General features: G+C 40.5%; 1 protein-coding gene across 1 annotated transcript; it reads right to left on the minus strand.

Moving 5' to 3' along the window:
• Window positions 1-98: 98 nt before the first annotated feature.
• On the minus strand, window positions 99-20,011 carry tlk1a (tousled-like kinase 1a). The gene is given in 24 exon segments (XM_030081363.1): window positions 99-1,191; window positions 2,621-2,728; window positions 2,813-2,924; window positions 3,026-3,161; window positions 3,595-3,764; window positions 3,871-3,960; window positions 4,195-4,286; window positions 4,743-4,824; window positions 5,015-5,112; window positions 5,803-5,869; window positions 6,171-6,359; window positions 7,738-7,874; window positions 7,968-8,078; window positions 8,345-8,437; window positions 9,560-9,646; window positions 9,737-9,832; window positions 10,052-10,095; window positions 10,197-10,272; window positions 10,556-10,594; window positions 12,718-12,789; window positions 12,903-13,024; window positions 19,741-19,790; window positions 19,792-19,817; window positions 19,819-20,011. Coding segments are annotated over 24 exon segments (2,310 nt in total). The 5' UTR covers window positions 19,861-20,011; the 3' UTR covers window positions 99-1,020.
• Window positions 20,012-20,250: the final 239 nt, after the last annotated feature.

Below are 20,250 nucleotides of genomic sequence, written 5' to 3' on the forward strand. Positions count from 1 at the left end.
TGATGTTGAGCTGCTGGTAACAGTGCTGTAAATTTGGTAATCATCAAGCTCTGAACTATTGTACAGTGTCGACCATTAGAAGAAAAAATATAACTTGGAATGTTTCCTGGTATTTATTATTTACTCTTAGCAGAACTGTACAATTTATACCCAAAGTAGATCATACAGCCCTTTAAAAAGTAAGAGCAACATCAAAAGCAGCAAAATGAAAACACTCCAGGAAACTAGTTTTACAAGGGGAAATTTTAAACTTTTGTACAGAATGGTACTGCTCAATTCAAAAATTTGAAAATTATCTCCTGTACAGCATATACAGTTCTCTCAATTTATCTGTTTATTAATATTCCTGCATAGGATTTGTACATTGTCATTTTTCTACATTTGGTTATTCTGTGCATTAAACATTAGTATGCTGCCTGGACCTACATGTCACTAGATGCCACTTGTATGCTAAACATTACATTCTCATGGCTAAGTAACTCAAATTAAAGCCTAACACTTCTGAAAACAAAACATATAGCCAAATTAATGGTGAAATCATTGTAGTTCTACATAAACAATGACTGTCTGATGAATGTCTGCTCCTTACAGTAAATTAACTTCTAGCAGCTGAATCATTTGCACCCTGGCAGGACCATGTTAATTATTCTAAACAGCGGGCTGCCAGGTCTCCCTTCGGCCCTTTAAGGCTTTTTCCATCTGCAAACACAACTCCTAAGTGTCCAGTCACATTTTCTTCAAGGTACTTTGTCAGTTTCAGTGCTCTTTCGGACCCTCAAAAGGTCCATTTACCCATGTTTCTTTAAAAACATCATTTCATTGATCAAGTCCTGGTAAACACCAATGAGAAGCCTGGCACAGGTCAGGAGAGGCCAAGTCAGTGTCCCGTTTCCTGCTCCTTCACCACAGACTGCTGCATGGTGGCTGGCTGTTCTTCTCCTAAATGCCCGGTCCCCATGGGAGCTCTGCAGGCATGGGAGCAACTTGGTCAGTTTGCCTTTCTGTTGCAGTGCAAAGCTGTCAGTATGAGATGATACTGGAGGAGGCCGGTCCCGAGCCAGCGGCACTCATCTGCAGGTTCCCCGAGGAGCTCGACCTCCTCATGTGGGGCAGCAGGTAGGAGTCACTTCCCAGCTGGTGGACGTCAAACCGGTCCTCCTTCCTGTATGCCAAGCACCGCCTTATAAAGGCCTGGAGGGCAAGGAAGAATATTCAACATTTAGACTTGAGCAAATTTATGACGTCTTTGTTCAGTCAGGTTATCTCACTGAGTTAAAAAGAGACCTAGGAACAGCAGCAAAACATGTACATTATAAAAGACAAAGCAATCATGTTAAAAACAATCAATTAATCAATCAATTGTTGATGGTCATAGTTTCTGACTAGCAAAAACTGGCAACAAAACAGTAATTCCTTTGAAGAAAAAAATCCACTCTCAAATGTCTTCTCACTGTTACAAAAATGTATGATGTCCAAGGCGTTTCAGGAGTTTGTTTACTTCTTCAGTGTAACCACACTGAACTCAACCTGCCTCATACAACAAAAGCATGAACTCACTGCATTCAGCTGAAGTTAATCAGTACGGGAAGAACCTACATAGCTGCTACACCTAGCTGGTGCACAAGTAAATCCTCAGAGGAAAACTACCACTGAGGTGTAAACATGTTGGCAAATCAAGTATAATTCAAAAATAATATTTTCCTAAACATTTCCAGTGTAGCTACAATAATTTTCAACCCTCTGAAAATGTCCATGTCTTCCTTAAATACATTAGGTCAATTAAATGAAGCCATGGCTGCTAGTAAATTTAGCCAAGTGCGTACACACACAAGCTCATAATCTGATAATGATTTAACATGCAGCAAAATCTTAAGTTCTTTAGACACCGGCAGTCAAGAAAATAAATCCTGCATTTAAAGAACTTGCATAACATTATGACTTAAAATAAAACCTGGAAATTTCTGGCAAAACAAAATGACTGCAATTAGCTATGAGTTTGGGAAACGCATCTATTGCTGGTTTGAACAAGCAACAGTCTCACAAACTCCTGAAGTTGAGTTTTTCCGAGTGCAGAGAAAGTGAGAACTGCACCCCTTACTCCAATCACGTCTTGTGGTTGCGTTGCATTATGGAGAACAGAGAATACGGTCAGTGGAAAAATTTTTATCTTTGCCTCGTCTTTGACTGATATGTTGCCACTGCTGTATGTCTGCAAAATGCTCGATCTAGAAACAAGCCCGTGCTATTTTATTATGAAGGGTTGTCACCAAAACCTGATGTTTGCCATTGATGATGTTTTTTTTTTGTTGCTGTTGTTGTTGTTTTAATTAATTAATTTATTTTTATTTTGTTATCATACTCCATTGTATGCATGACTTCTCAAAGTTGGGGCAGTTACCGTGGGAATAAGAAAAACACACCAAACAACCAAGTGTGCCCAGGATTTCAAGTACATCGCCCACGGCTGTTTTTCAACAGTGCTAAGGGTGGATTTCTCTTTATAACACTTAAGACATACACAAAACATCCACTACAGCAATATTAAATTTTACAATGGCCACATCACTCTCTCACACAGTTCCTCTCGCTGTCTGACACACAAACAGACACATACGCCTACCTTTGCTTCATTACTGGCGACAGGCTTGACAGGGAACTGAACATCGGTAGCTTTGAGTATGGTGTTTTCCTGCAGGATGTCCTGTTGTGACTGATTGTGGCCAAAAGGCTGGAAAATAAGAATAGAAATTTATTCTTATTAGGTGAAAGTTACTGAGGAAATTCTGCAGAAGTTTGAACATGCGCTCCTTACCTTTCTTCCATACAAACACTGGAAAAAGATAACGCCCACAGACCACACATCCACCTTATTGGAGATCTTTGGAGGCTCTTTACCGACCACAAAACATTCAGGAGGCAAGTACCTGGCCGGACAAAAAAAAAAAAAAAAAAAGTCATCTTAGCTCTTTAAGTGTCTGTACTAGTTGTTTGTTATCTTACTCTTATGTGATGTATTTCTTCTTACCAATAGGTGCCTGCACCCTGTGATGTGAGGTCCATCCCATCTACGCCATAGTTGTCATCATCCATGATTTTAGATAAACCAAAATCTGTGATTTTGATTTCCCCACAGGCAGTGCCATCCACCAGCAGGATATTACCTTTAAATCAATGTAGAATAAGACATTACTTGAGAACAAATGCCACAATCCCTCTTCAGATAATTTTGCGTCTTAAAAAAAGCTATTAAAAGGTTGATGACGACATGGTTTTTGCTGGGGCCTGTACCAGACAAAACAAACATGTTTTCTGACATCTGGAGAGTACGATTTGTAGGCCAGGGCATCTATAGCACCACACCACTTCATTTATAGCACAGTTTTGTCATACATTTCACCATTATTGTAAAATGGCAGCTCCTGCAATTTGGATATTGCACTTGTCCACACTGTGATTTCAGTAATATTTCAATACTTTATTGTTCACCCCATTTTGTGATCACTGCCAGTCATTTTGTGTAAACTCAGTGTGGAGTAATTATTACACTGACTGAATCCTAGACTATTTGATCATTGTTAAGAGGGGTGCATTTACCTGGCTTGAGGTCGTAATGGATGATTGGAGGCTTTATTTCATTCAGGTATCTCAGTGCATTCACAATCTGCATGACTATGGACCGTGCCTCCTTCTCCGACATTAGCTTGTGCTGTTTCAAGTAAAAGTCCAAGTCATTGCCTTCGCAGTACTCCAGAACGGTGCAAAATCTGTTGAATGGAGGAATCAATAAATAAGTAATGTGGTCCACCTCTAAAATAGCAACAAACTGGGGAGTGCTGTAAATGCATGAGCAAGAATGCAGGAGTGACTAACGTGTCTGTGTCCAGTGAGAAGTAGTCGTAGAGTTTCACAATTCTGGGATGATCCAGCTGCTTGTGTATTCTGTACTCTCGACATGCATGCCTGCAGGGAGGAAGGTGATTATGCTGCCGCTGGCAACCAAAGCAAATGGCTGAGGTAGAGAGATACAGGTGTTGAATTCTGGGCTGCCTGGATAGCCAGACACTAGACTTGTGGAGCAGAATAACACCACCACACTCAAAACTATAGGCATCGAGGTGACAGAACAGCAGTCAAGACAAACTAATTGACTACCCTCAAGTAAGGTCAAACATTTCAAATTAGGGGCCCACGTACTTGTGATAGTTCTCTTTTTTCTCTTCTCTCCAGTTCTTGTTGAGTTGGTGGATTTTCACAGCAGCGTATCGTTGCTCGATCAAGTCAAAAGCCTGTAAAAATGACAAAAATTACCTACTGAGTACAGCTGTGCAAAAATACAATACATGTGATTATCACAAATATTATTTATCACAATACTGTATCAGTTCTCTAGCCTCTTGTATCTATATTCACTGTTCATACACTTGATTTTCATGTTAAGGCATCTGCCATTTTAGTGCACGGTGCTAAGCAACTGCATCGTGTTTTGCGTGTTAATAAACTGCAAGAGGAATTTTGGATTACATTCTTTTGGGCTGGTTTTCTTACCCAACCTCTTTATGTACATTTTCAATCAATTTTACAGAGTATTATGTATCCAAATAGAAACTGTATCATGACCCAAGAATAATGATACATATTCTATTAATCATGAGGTCCTTGCCAATATCCTACCACTGAATATAATTTCTACTAGGTGCAGTATTTCCCACTGAAAATTAAAGCATCAAAAATCAATCACCTACCTTGTAAACTTCACTAAAGCCTCCCCTCCCTAAAAGGTGCAGGAGCAGATACCGCTCATTCAAAGTTGGATGATCTTTAAATCTTTGGATGCAAAAAGCACAGAAAACAGGCAAAATCAACAGTTACAGACAAAACTATCAATCAGTTTGATTTGAACAGCAATCTTATTGTGCCAATGCGTGAACATGACTGCCAAAAGCAGCTTTGTGTGTACTTGGTGACCTGACGTCAGTGAAGTTGTCAGCATCACAGAGACAGAGAACAGACTCACTGTGAACTGTCTTCGTTATTTATTCTCTTCAGCTCCCGAATGTGAAGGTTGCGCACTCTCTCCAGACGCTCCAGCTCCGCCTGGATCTCAGCTTCTTCCTATAAATGATTCAAGCACACAAACACACAGGCGCACAAGAGGAACATCAGAGCATTGACTACAAGGAGAGGGAGCTCATCAAAATCCACTTCTACTCGGCTGACTAGTTCCGTATTAAATATTAACGGTTGACTTGGTAGGGAGTCTGTCGGGGGCCGACTGCGATGCTTATTCATCAGGAAAACAACGAATACTTCGACAAACTACAGGCTCACTCCATCCTTAGAGAGATTTGCACAAAGGCACAATGGTTCAGCTCATGAAACAGGAAGATCAGGATGTGTGTCATATGTATTCAGTTGACTTGATCTATGATAAGACCCATTTCCACAGCTAAAAACAAAGATTTCCTACTTCATTTGCCACTTCACTAATACCAGTTAGCATTCGACTGCTGTTTAAAGGGACAGTGAGTGTTCCTTTTTTAACAATGGTTACTGGACAAATTGTTTAACTCTGCCCTGTGATGGACCAGGGTGTTCCCCTGCCTTCTGCCCAATGAACGCTGGGATAGGCTCTAGCACTGCCCGCAACCCTTACTAGGATAAGTGCTTTGGAAAAGGAATGAATGGAATAAACCTGTTATGTCCTTTGTCTGTCTTATACATAAGAGCCAGCAATGCAGACAGAGACATCAGGGCTAACAAAGAGCCACACTGTTGCTGGCTCAGCTTCAGTATTTGACCAACCTTCTTGAGATGCCCAAGTCGCAGTTTGAAGATCTCTTCCTGTTCATGGTACTCGGCTAATGTCAGCCTTTTAAAGAGGAGAAACATGGAAAAGCAAGAAAAGCATTGGGTTATGTTAACAGTATTGCCATGTTTACTTACATTTACTTTCTTTAAGCAATCATCTCACACACAGCTGCAGGCTTTAGAACTTGCTTCAAGGGCTTTGAGATGCTTTAAAAGTTTGTTTGTTCTGTATTTCAAAGTGTCATCATGATCAGCAGCAATACAACAGAATATAACCCAACATTACGGTGACTGATATGCAGGGCTTTTGCCTGGGGATATGTTGCTCTGAAAGCAATGTTTTATACAAGGCCTGGACTCACAGCTGAGGTAGGCTGGGCTTTAGAAAGGGATCACTTTCTGCTCCATTCACTGCCTTTGTTTTGCGTTGCTTTGGCTCAGAGTTTGTGGTTGGTGCTTGGGAGTTGCTGGAGGATGGAGGTTTCCTCTTGGCTAAAAGTTTTCTCTGCCTCTCAATTTCCTCTCTCTGTTGGTTTATCCACTCTTGCTGTCTGCAGATGAAAAACACTGTTTAGTGTTAGATGAAATCAATACCATTTCTGTACAATGTATTCCACCCATTGTCAAGCCTCAAAATAAACCACAGCATCTCAGCAGAGCACTTGATCTGACAGAATAATACAAATGAGCAACAATTATTTTTGTCTTTAAAAAGAAACACACAAATCGCTAGAACACCAGCATTGTCTATTAGGGTTCCAATACTACAGTAGAACCTGTCCAATCAGTTCAGGCCAAATATCTTTCAATAAAAAATATGATTATAATAATCTCTAAAGGTTGCTGGGCAACACGGACAAAATTAATATCATAACAACCCTCAGGTTAATTCAATATGTAACATTATGTGCAGACGTGCAAAATCATGTGTTAAATTCAATGTCTAAATGTCAAGTCAGCGGTCAGGCATGAGACCATTCGAGGAAAACCTGAAACCCTCTAATCAATTCAAGAGTGACGAGGAGCTGCCAGTCCTTCTGTTGTAGTAAGTAAATTCAAAGCATGAAGTCCCGGTTAGAGGGAGACACGGGAGTGAAACTGTTTTCCCATCTCACTCAATGCTGATTTATTTCTTCCTGTCCCATCCCGATCCCACAACTGTTGCCATACAGCCAACCCCGCCCTGTTTACCCCTGATCCCATAACAATCCTGATTAGCTCATGTTTATAATTACAGAACTTCTTCTGAAACAATTTACATGAGGGAGATGAAACCAGGGAAAAAGAAAGAGGGGGAGAGAGGGAAAGAAGGGGTGCACTCTGTTTACAACATTGGATCTGGAGTTTATGAAGCACAGATAGCTGCAACTGATTGGGAGGTGGAGATTACAGTAACTATAACTGTAGCTTGATGATTTCATTTTGCGGCCTCCTGTTCTTTAGACTCTCTTTTCCCTCCCCGATCCCAACACCACAATGGAATAAACTTCTTGTCCTCCAGTTTATAAAACTGCCGATATAAACAAACTCTTGCTTGTGTTGTTGCAATACTCTGCATAACCACTGCACTTTTGAGCAATAATAATTCCAGATTGGGCTTTTAATTTAGACATTAGGATTGTGTATTGCTCTAACTCACTATCAGTATTTCATCGTATGATTCTACTGAGAGATGATAACCAAAACTGAGCTATCGCCCACCCCTTCACCTAAAAGCTATTTTTGAATAACTCGTTTTCTGCAGCACACCAACACATTTTTCGTCTCTTTAAGAAACGTCTTCTCTGTAAAGTGCATAGTAAACTTTGTTTGAGAAATGCTGCAGTTGAAGTCAGGTGTTTTCATTAGTGGTATTAAGAGTAGTACTAACAACCAATTCTTTATCCACACAAATGAGAGTACAGACAATTTCAACAAAAAGACTCTCACTTGACAAGGTTTTGGAAGGCATAGCCGTCTGTCCACTGTTCTGTGAACGAGGCTCCATGTCTCACTGTAGTGAAATGACCTAAACGTAGTCTGTCTTGCATGCTCTTCTCCCGGCAGGCCTGCTTCTCCTGGGTGCTCTGAAGGACGACACGAAATAAGTTTGCATACACACACACACACACACGTTAAACTGTTCATGAAAGCACAAGAGGGTGGGAAAATGCCTTTACCTTTTCTATGAGCAACTTCTTGCTCATGGTGATACATTTATTCAAGCGTTCTTTGTACTTTTCAAGTAATTTTTGTTGTTCATCTATTTGTCTCCTGAGATCACAGTTTGCCTATGAAGCAGAAAAAATAAACTTGAATCAGCAATATCACATAATTTTATTCCCAATCCACCAATTATTTAGGATCTTAAAAAGCTGAACATAATGTGGAGTCAGACTATACAACTTAAGTCCATTCTACACCAGTGTTTATAAAACATGACTTGGACTAAGTTTATCCATTTCCACTGAGTAGACTGTGCCGTTGTAATCCATCACCGGCCAGTTAAACCTGTCTGCAGGCGAGTGAACAGAGTACAACTTCACCTTCTCCTTACCCTTAGCAAATCATCTATTCTCCCCTCCTTCTTCTCAAGGTCGAGATTCTTAGTACTTTCAAGGGCAGCCAATTTCAGCCCAGTAAGGTCGGTCTGGAGAGGAAGAAAACAAAGTAAAGAACGTGTTCCAGAATTCAGAAATCTCAAAAATGCTGAATGTATTAAGGACCACTACCCCAACATCATTAAAAGGAGCACTAAGCAATTCCCAGCCAAGCCTCTTCTTAGCATTCTACCTGTTTCGATACTGCCCTCACAGTTTCATAAGGCCACTGGTGCTCGTTTGACGGTGAAACTGACAGTAATCGTCTTTGATGTGACATAAATTACTCATTACGATAGAAATGTTTATGCTTCACTGCTCTGTAACAGCAAATATGCTACTGTTATTACCAGTGCGAAGCTCATCTTCTACCGTCTGAGCTGTTCACACCAACATGACAGGGTCTGTGTCAAGGGACCCATGCCATGTAGGTTAAAACAGAACATTATGAATCAATGAAACACAAGATTTACATTATTTAAAAACATTTAGGGAACTATGCACACCTCCTTGTGTCTACCAAGATATGTGCACTAGGAGGCAGACTGAGAGGCACAAAGTGTCAATACAGCTTGCAATTTAAATGTTGCAAAACAAAATGAGCGAGGCATTAATACCGAACTGAACACATAACTGATAAGCAAACTGAACACCTGTGCATGTGCTAAATTTAACAGCCATTTCAGCTGCATTTTAGATGTATGTCAGACTAAGTATGCTTCCCAAATGATTGGGTGAGCTCCAAAACTTGACCGGCATATACAAAGTTTTCTGCCCTGACCCAACGACACACAGCCTGTTATCCCTAAATTATGCTGAAAATGTCACTGGATTACCACAATGTTTGCAGAAGCACAAAGATTTTTTTAATCTCTTCAATGAAGAGCCAATAATGGTTGATGTATTGTTTGTTTACACAGTTGCAGTTCACTACTGGCGTAACAGCAAGTAGCTACTACAGCTGCAGCCCACACTCCTTTTGCTCAACCCTTGCTTGTATGTGAGAAGCAGCAAGCCGGCAAGTACAAACGGAGCGCACCTGTAGCTGATCATAATCCCGTGAGCGAGCTCCACCTACAACTGATAGGTGCTGGGCATCTAAAAATCATTCAGTGATCTTTTAATGAAACCGTCAAACTGTCAGCTGGACTGTTCACTGTCATCCTCCTCACCTGAACAAATTTGACCGCTAGTTGCTTTGGATGCATCATGTGGTCCCCAAAGGACAGACTAGTAGGAGATGAACTATTTTGTCTAACCTGCAACAAGAAGTACATCAGGTTTGTTAGAAGACAATGCCAAATGGAGCAGCTAAATGGATTATGGGTACAAGTTTGTGGAGGACTTACAGCAGAGCCCTGAGCTGAGTGGGAATGTGAGTTCTGGGGTGAACGAATCACTGGGGGGAGACCTCTCACAGGACTGGACCCATTTCCTCCCTGGAACTAAAAGGCAAAGAGAGGACGAGTGAGATCACTGCCCACCACTTGGCAACAACAGATACACAAGTGGCTCCTTTTTCCGCCACACTGCTGTTATTTTAGAGACAGGATGCTGAAGTGGATTATGGCTCAGACGTTGAAAGAGGATTATTAAAGCAAAAACCACTCATCTAACACCTCCTTTCAATGTATGAAATATTTGATAACAAATAAATAACTCACATCAAAATAGTCACTAATTTTGGGTCCTCGCACAATGGATTTTCCTGTGAGGGAGAACACAGAGCATTGTGATTACTGCAACAATTTAGTTAAGCTGCAATGATCCAGAATAAAATTATAACCATCTTGAGAATGTGGCACTCACCTTGGCTGCTCTCCGATTGGTTATCAGGTTTCCTCTTTCTGCCCCTAGTTGATTCTGACTGTTTTTTCTCTGGGGTCTAAAGGAGAAATAGATTTTTAATCAATACAAAACAAAACAAAGCAGTCTTGACCCCTCATCAATATACATCTATTAATCTTCATATTTGATCAAGTAAGGAAGCAAAGTTTATTTATAAGCACCTTCTGCAGATACAAAGTGCTTTACATTAATGAAAAATATAATATAAAAGGGAATAAAAATAAATAAATTAAAAATAGCAATGACAACAAACAACATGGGCTGATGAGTTAAATCACAGCAACAAAATCAAGTGAGGAGACACATAAATAAGCACCTACCGAATAAGCAGGAGAACTGCCTCTTTTCACATCTGACCCCTATGAAGAGAGGGCGGGAAAAAGTTTTAGACCAAAACATTGACAGCATCAAAATTTACACAGAGGGGTATTCCTCTGAAACCATAAAATGCCTTTTAAACAATCAACACTGACCATAGAGGTACAAAAAAGGACTCTATGAACTAACTAATCTATGCAAATTTCAGCACAAAGATGAGCATAAAAGACCAAACTGAATGCAAATCTGTCAAAATTACAGATTCTTGCTTTAAATTGAACTTCACAAAGAAGTGGGCCAAATATGGATATTACATTGATATTGTGATATGACACTAGGCTGCCGCGGTAGTTGGTACTACACTGTGTTCGGGCATACACCAATTACGTTATTTGTCCCTCCCCCACCATTGTTTTTCATGTTTATATATTAGAGCCCATGTTCATCAACTAAAAAAAACTCCAATCTGTGAAATAATAAGTGTTACTTAGTCAGATGGACACTACAATTATATACTGAAAGCGTCTGCTCTGTGCAGCAGCAGCAGAGTAGTGAAGAGTCAGATTTCACTTATCACGAGAGTCAGGATAGTTGACCAACATGATGATGATGTAGGATTTGGTGCCAAAGCAAAAAGCAAAAGCACTTCATCGCCAGTATTTCAGATTTAAATCCAATGCTTATATGGAACCTGATAATGTTAATGAGGCAATCTGTAAACTTTGATGACGGTGGCAAGCTCTGGAGGCAACACCTCTACTCCATGCTCACACACCTTCAAGTGCACCGCAAGACTGAGGCTGTTGTGTAAGTAATGGACCAACCTTCTAGCAAGTCAATCTGGGTCCAACCCACAGCTCATGTTTTGAGTACACATTATGTCGTGTGCAGTGTAATGATGTTTGCTGTTTTGTATGTTGTAGCTGTTGTTGGCGCCTATGTCGTGCATTAACGTTACACCAGAGAATTTGCTTTGGGGTGGTGCAAAACTTTTATTGGACTCAGTAATGTAATGAGTGTAGTCGTCAACTTTGTGTGTGAAACATAGAGCAGAGGACAAACTAGTGCGAGTTAAATGAGATTAAATGTTTTTCTGTTATTGCTAATCGCCTTGAACCTCCAACATTGAAGAAAAATCAGATGCAGACCTTTGAGTAATAAATTTGAGAACCTCTGGTCAAAAAGAGATTAGGGGAAGATCTAAAGATCTAATATTAAAGATCAAAGTAAGCTCTCCAGAGTTATTGTAGTGTGATAACTGATTCTGTCCATATCACCAAGCCTCAGTGTCACACCAGCAGTACTATTTCACACAAGTTTAGGGCCACGGAACCCAGACAGAACCTTGCACAGTCAAACGATCTGCTGACAGGTGCTGGTCTGATTGAGTGTGTCACTGGTGCAACATTAGGGAGCGTGTGACGTATGAGGGGGCATCTGTGAGGATGACATCTGTGCACATTCAGCAGCTTGGCGACAGAAGAAGCCAAGGCTGCTTCACTTTGCCAGCCTCTTCTCTTTTCTCCCCTTCAAGAGACCCAACGGCAGTGACTTATTACACCAGCATGGGAGCGAATTACACAAGGAGAGCTGAAGGAGTATAGGAGCACGAACACCAAGTAACCCATCCCCCACAAGTCCTGGATGAAGCCACTGCGTCACACACTATACACAACAAAGAGCTTCAGATCCATTAGAGTTATACTCGCAGTTGGAGTCCTCCAGCAACATCCTTATATTCCTCCTATGACCGCCCTCGCCATCATAGGCTGTAACAGCGCTACGGCAAAGAAGACTAGCATTTGCATTAATTAACCCAGGGAAATGCTACCAAAACGACCAAGCAGTCGCACCAGGCTATCTACTGATGATCTGCAAAAACACAGTGTCTGGAGAAAATCAGGGTGCAGTGGCACAGAGTCTAGACACCCACTAGGTGAACCCAATTAAGAAACATGTCCTCACAAAAAGAGAGCAGTTTGGTAACAGCATGACTGCACTTTTTTTTTTTTTTTTTTTTAATTCAGTCCCTCAGAGCTCCAGTATAGGAAAAAGGAAAACAACAATCAACAATCACAAAGACAGGTCTTACCCACAACAGAGTCAGTCAGTGTCAGAGTGTTTTTTTTTTTTGTTTGTTTGTTTATTTGCCAACTAACGATACCTCTGACTCCTTGTCGCTTGAGGATCCCAGGCTTCCAAAACTGTGATTTGAACATTCATTGTTGGTCAGACCCTGAAACAACAAACTTTAGAAAGTTAAAACTTGACATGGCGATCTAAAAAAATACATCTTTTTGTCGATCAATTATGGTTCATAAATGTTCAGAAAAGTACATGAACACTCACTTTGGTTCCCCCGCTGGTGCTGCCAGTGCTGCCCCCAGTGCTGCCGCTGACCCCGCCCATAAAGCGAGCCTCCAGCAGCTCCTGTCTCCGGGGGTCCAGGCTGTGCAGCTCCTCCATGGTGCCTGGCAGGATTAGCAACAATTCACAGTATGAGCCGATGTTGCAGAGACAGCCGTAATTTAAGCCTTTGTGTACTCACTCAATAGCAGAGGGCGTATAAGCAATGTCTGCAATAAATATGAGTTAAAAATTCTGTCATTCAATCTAAGATCCCAAAAGGTAACAGTACGCTGAGTATGACTTAAATGCGATTTTCAAAAGGATAACCCAAAACAGTGCCGATTCTACATTTATTGTAAAATGGGCTAATTTTAGCTATACTATTGCTTCCAGTATATGTAGCATAAAAAATGGATATTTATCATGGTGAAACTTGCCCTACACTGTGATGTTCTTATAATTATTTTGGGCCAACAGTATAGCAAAATGCTGAATTTCCATTTTCTTTCTCTAGCACTGGGTTTTCAAACAGTGTTTCCATACATTTACAGGCTGAGCTGATATAATCTATCAAAACACAGCAAAGGAAACGGCACAATACCCACAAGACACAGGTGTTACATTAAAACTTGTAAGGTAAAGTATAATTCTAAAGGTAAAAAGCCATCTAAACACCACAGATTGGAATACTGCATTACTATTGTAAGAAACCACAAGAGCATTAGAGCGATGTTTCAACTGCTAGGCAATGAAGATTACTCTGCTCCTGTGGGACAGTTAAGTGAGCTCCCTGGGCTCCGGTGTCACAGCAGACTCTGAGGGGGTCTGCACACTCGGTGCCTGCTGACAAAACCTGTGCTTTAATGAGAGCACCATTTTGAATTCAGGGGAGGCTACAGAGTCTTGGCACCAATTCAGTCGGTGCAGTAGGTAAGGGTCTATGAAATCCATTCAACAGGATTAAAACACAATCAAATGGTGAGTTCCTTTGAGTTGCTACTAAGAACGACAAGAAAATTATCACCAACAACAGCTAGCAATAAGGTATACTTGTGGTGTAACACAGGATCATTCAAATATCACACAAACTGACAGCCAACCATGTCATTTAATGACACACTTATATCCACCACTGTAGCAACAGATCTGGCAAAAAGGTGATTGTACAATAGGTGAATGAGACAAGCTGAAACCAAAGTACGCCCTGCAGATAGGAAAGGGCAGGTTATGGTGCCAGCTAACACTCCAAAAATTAATGTGACTTCAGCTCATCTGTGAGGCAGAGGTGACATGAATGTGGCTCCGCAGTGCTCCAGGGAGCCGACACAGAAACTCCAGACAATTAAACAGGGCAAAAAATCTCAGCCATAAATTGAATTTTTTAAAAAATGTGTGGGTCCAAATAGGCCGAACCCCACTGATTTGCAACATGTTAATTACCTTGTGTTTCGCTTGTCTAATGAATATGCTCCATAAGCAAAAGCTGTGGAAAAGCAATTATCCTTTGTGTGTAACATCAGTTTCCTTAAGATAAGGAAATACCCATATGTAAACTGCAAAGTAAACCGTTTAAGTGTACAAACATGTATCCGGCATTGTGTAGGATTTCTGGAAACTTCACGTCTTAGGACACCCTCTAGTTATGGTATTTAAATAGAGTTTGGACAGAGAGGTTCACCCAAACATATATTCTGCACTGTAAATACCAACGTGCCAAAAACTGCATCAGATAAAAGCATGTGCAAGAACAGCTGAATGGAAAGCCTTCATTATGTACTCTACACGGGAGTGTGTGATGGAGCTCAGGCCGCTGTAACGTTGTGCCTTGCATTATAGTGACCAGCAGACAGACCTTATACAGCGCAACATGGAGAAACCTGAGAAAGGCCATGTAACAGGTATGATGCAGCAAACAGAGAAAATAATACTCCACTTACTGACTACACCCATTACAAAATAACATTACACAGATTAGTAAAAGAGATACAACCATGCAAAAAATCTTACACTGTTTACATATCAGGAAGTCCGGACTGCATAAGTTGTTTCATAGCATCTTTCTCACTGGAAGAAGGCACCTTGATTCATCAATATGTTATGTCCCAAAGTTCATAACTATCGGTCAGAGAGCTGTATGGTGCTTTTGACAGTCAGAGACCCCTCTACTCATGTTGGGGTGCTCAAATGTTTTTCGCCTAATGCTCATTGCCAAGAAATTGTTACCATCATTTTGGAGGAAAGACACTATACAAACATGGACGCCTGATATGGCAAACATATAGGCACTCCAAGAGAATTAGATTCAGGATGAATACCAACTCTCCAGAATTTGACATGACTTGAAACCCTTTCTTTGCAGACAATACGACAGTATTGTTCAGAATATGGTTGTGCACTTTTGGAAACCCCTGAGCAAAATATGTTTGCAACTCATTCTGTACGACCTACACTGTCAGAAAACCTGTTCTGCAATATATGTATGTGAGGTGAGAAGCAGGTATATATGCATGTTTGCTTATTCCCGGTGTGAAGTGGAGGTACAAAGGAGAGAACATAGCAAAATAATGAACGTGTAGTCATTTATATTTACATAAACCTCAGGAGAACTCGCCTTTTGACTTTGAATTAAGCTAATGGGGATCCAAAATAAACTATTGACTCTGATATATTCCTGTTACAGAGGTGATGCCTATCAAAACCTGATGCTCAATAAAAAAATACAGGATAATATGACCAAGCAGGTGCTCAAAACCATTTTTTATGAGGCTGCTCTAGTCTCCTCAAGGTTAGGGAGGGCTGCAACAAAAAGCACAAAATGGCCAGTGACTAAATGACCCTAACTGGGTCATCTGGGTGAAGATAAATGAATGATTGAATGTACTGATACTATACTGGGTCAAAATGTGAAAAATCGAGACAATTCCTGGTGATGCCTTGTACATTATATGAACCAGCCTATGAAAATGTGACGAAGCGTCCCAGTCTGGCAGCACACACAAGCACAAGAAATGTAGGCCAAGTTTGTGGCCTTGTCTGCCTGAAAATTAATTTTATCACATCATACTGGTGTAATGGTATCAGCTATGCTTCAACGTATTATCAACCTTAAAGTTGTGCCTGGATTTAGAAACACTGATGTGGTATATTTATATATGATTTCATGGACTGGCATTAAGAAATATTTAGTCCACTCATTTATCCCCACCCTCGACAGTTATTATCCCTCTTATACCATGGCTACTTGCCAAAGGTTAAAAACACAGTTCAGAATGAGGCGCTTTCCTTTTACAATTAACAATCCTTCCCCTGATAATCTGATTAATGGAAAACAATCACTGCCATCACACGCCCAACCTCTTGGAAAACTTCAAATCATCAGCAAATATGACAAACCTTGAAAACAACCTTGCAACAGTTTGATGTCCTGGGGCCGGATTCTCCAAAGGTTCTTAAGATTAAATTTCTTCTTAAGTTCCACTTTTTTTCTTAAGTTTGGGTTTAAGAAGAATCTTAAGATATTTTCGAATTCACAAACAAAATATCTTAAGAATCCAAACAAAAGATCTTAAGAATGTTCTCAACTTTATTCTTAAGATTTTTCTTAAGAATAAATGGGATTCTTGAAAGAAATTATCTTACTATTTTTCTTAAATAGTATCGTAACTTTAAGACAGGTAAAGGTTGTCTTAAGTAACCACATGCTGTGTGAAGGTAAGCTATTTTTCAAACATCTTTGATTAATTTAGAGCCGAATTTGATTATATAACATAGATTAATGTAGTAGGCTAATACCTTAATAATTTTACATTGTATATGTTAACATAGTGATAATCGTTATCGAAACTGTAATTCAGCCTAATATCTAAACCAATATTTAGACACATGTAGGCTATTGTTTCTGAGTCTATATGAGGACATTTTGTCAAGTGTCAGTTATATTTAGATTCCATTAACTAATAGGTTAGTAATATCGTCGCTGTCCAATACAAAGTATGTATCTCAATTTTTGAGAAAACACTTTTATAACATCAAATCAAAGTTGAGACTATAATGGATATTGTTTTGTTGTATTTTAGATGGAACTGCTGTGGGTTGCAGCTCGAGGCTGTTTGTTTACATAAAGGTAGATAGTTGAGAAGTTCGTAAGTGGAAAAAATTAAGAAGTTCTTAAGATAATGTGCAGTTCTTAAGAAAATAATGGGGAATAGCACTTGAGAACATTCTTATGAACTTCTCATTTTTCCTCGTAAGAAACGTCTTAAGATTATTAGTAAGAACTTTTTGGAGAATCCGGCCCCTGTTCCCAAAACATCTGAGAGGGGAAACTACGGTTATGTCAGGCAATGTTACTAACTGTAGGTCTTGCTAAGACAAGCATATTCATGTTCAATCTGCATGTTTGTTAACAACACTCACTAAGCCAACTATACTATTGCCTCTGACATATCATCATTACTCTCCCAAATTGACCATAAGCTAGCCTATGTCTACTGCTGGGCAAAGCCAAAAGGGACACTGCTCCATGATGAACTAGGCAAACTGTTCACGTCATGTCAAGTAACTTAAAATCAAGCACAGACAACTGCAACTCTCAGAACCACAAAGGTAAAGATCGAACATCTCCTATTCAAATGTATACACCTCACTGACCTAAAAATGTATTAGTGCTTAGTTGTTTCAGGTGTCCAGACATGCGTTTTTAAGCATTTGACATCTTTTAATACAGAGCTTTGGTCAGGTTATTATTATAAACATGTCCTCACCTAAGGTATTTCATACAACAGAATGGACAGGGTCCAGAAAAGCAAGCATGATGAGGTCCCACTTAAGCTTCTTATGTTCACAATCTCTTGAATAGCAGACGCCACAAATTTGAGAGGAAAACAAGGTCCAAAACACAGTTGACTTTTCGAGTTGTGCAATTAGCTACTCTGACAATTCTGCAGTAAGTATATATGGAGGTTAATACTAAACTAAACAGCCCCTGAAATCCTGCAGCCCTATAATCACCAATATGTATGCTGTTTTGAACATCATGTCAAAGCTCTCAAATTAATAAGTCAAATGGAAATCCCAAGCCACAATTTCACTTCTCAGTTCACCGGTGTCTGACAGGCAAATCTGAGGTTAAACAACTATTATTTTCAGTGTTTGACACCGAAGTGTTGACACTTTGCTGTGTCATTACAACCTAAAGATAAGCAGCTCTACAGCAGTTTGCTCAAAGCAGCCGCTGTGGGTAAAAGGAATTACAGGTCCAGTTAAAATTCAACAATCATCCCAGTGAGACTGTAGTTTTAGAGCATGTCTACAGTAGATGACAGTTATAACAGTTTTTGTCTTGTTGAGATGGAAGCCAAACCAAATCTCAACTTCCATCCAGAAGCTATCATTACACCATTTTACCATCTGAAATCCAATAAGCTATATAGGCTTTACTTGGGCAGAGAGGAATGCCCCTCCACCCCCACCCCCTTCTGATTCATACATGAAAACTGCCTCAATGCCTATTATCTATATTCAAGCCCCTGCAGAAGCAAGCGGTTGAACCCTTAGGACTCTTGCTGTGGATGTCATTTTAACTCCATGCTGCTCAGCAGAGTGACCACCTGTTTGTGGCAGACACTTGGAAAGTCATTAAAATCTCTGGCATGAGCCAGCACATTTTAAGCACAAGTGGGCTAAGCTGAAAAAAAAAAAAAAAAAAAAAATCTGCAATGTAACTAAAATAAACCCATGTCTTCCCAATGTAGGCTTTATCTGGTAATGTGCAAGTGTCACTCTTGTGAAGGCAGACCAGACAGCACTGATTCAGGTCAATCAATGAGCCATGGCAAGACATTCAAGGACGACCTCTGTTCCTAAAAACAAAGTTAGAAGTTCTCCTTCATGACAATATCCAAGTAAACCTACTGGAGAGGGGATGGGAAGAGGGAGGAGGTGTGTGTGTGTGTGTGTGGGTAATGGATAAACATTGCTCACTATATTACATTACCAAACAGCAATTAGAGATGTGCACAGCTAAGAGCAACATTTCTTTGATTGCGTGTGTGGAAATGCATGCGTGCTGCCACAGCCACAAAGGCAAGACAGCAAATTGTATCCAGCCTGTCTCCCAGGTGTGTCACTTGACTTTGCAGGGCATCTAACGCTAAGCTTTCTAGTTATCCTGACGTGTCAAAAAAAGGGCACTGGTAACAGCTGCCAACACAGCGGCACTAGCGGCTCAATTCAGACGCCGATTTCAACCCCCCATTCCCGCTGCCTTACTATGAAAAGTCGTCCCTCCTCGGTGTGAGATACTTCTCCGCCGTGGAGGATTAGTTAACGTTGGCTTACAAATGCAAAAACAAATTGTGGACAATCAAGTCAGAAGCTACAGGCAGAGCTAGCAACCCAGGTTAGCTAGCTACCACGCCAGGGAAATAACGTTAACAACCATCATCACAAATTGCTTAATTCAGTCGCTTCCATTTGTGGTATCATTTTCTTAGCTGGTGTTAATAAAACCGATAACACAGCGCGGACACGGTTCACGGGGTATTGAGGTAGCCTTTCCGCCCCTGTAAAAGCTTATTGCCGTTATAGACATAATTTTCTTTAGGTTAACTGCACTGGCCTGAGCACAGAAAGACGGTCCTGTATCTTCACTGCTACTAGCTAGCCAAAGAGGCTCCACGGACTTTGGAGCTGACGCGTTACTACAGCTAGCTTGCAGATTCACCACCTAGCTCGCTCGATCTCCTGGCCATTTTTAAGACAAATCCCTCCGTGTTGCACAAAACAACCCATGCGAACAAGAAAAGACACATATGCGTCTGATTAGGTTGCACGATACCTTCCTTAGCCTTCACCACTGCCGTGATATGTTGCTGAAAAAACAATCCGTGTTGGGGACGTGGAGAGCTGGGACCAAAGATGGCGTCCCCTCCAAACTTCCACTACTTTGGACACTCATCAAGCTACTTTTTTGTGTAAATAACACACCGCACGATTATTTTCCACAGGCTGTGAATTCTCTGATTGACGCCTCGCAATGCTCTTAATGTGGGCGCAGCTGCTGCCGTGGACTGAAAAAGTCTGATTATCCTTTTTTTTTTTTTTTTTTTTTTTTTTTTTTTTGGACACAAACCTCTTCACACCTCAGCAGTGCGTCCTGGCTCCTGGGCTACCTCTGTCTTCAAGTGGCCTGAAACGTCACGCATCGTGTGCAATGTGGGCTTTTTTTTTATCGCGAGGATGATGCATTTCATCAATATCAGTTTTATCTAATACGAGCACGAATCCAACACATTTAAGACCTACTGGCGGCTTTGCAAATGAATTATGGCAACTTTCACAGAATTTT

Source organism: Myripristis murdjan, chromosome 21 (assembly GCF_902150065.1).
Source record: "Myripristis murdjan chromosome 21, fMyrMur1.1, whole genome shotgun sequence".
NCBI lineage: Eukaryota > Metazoa > Chordata > Actinopteri > Holocentriformes > Holocentridae > Myripristis > Myripristis murdjan.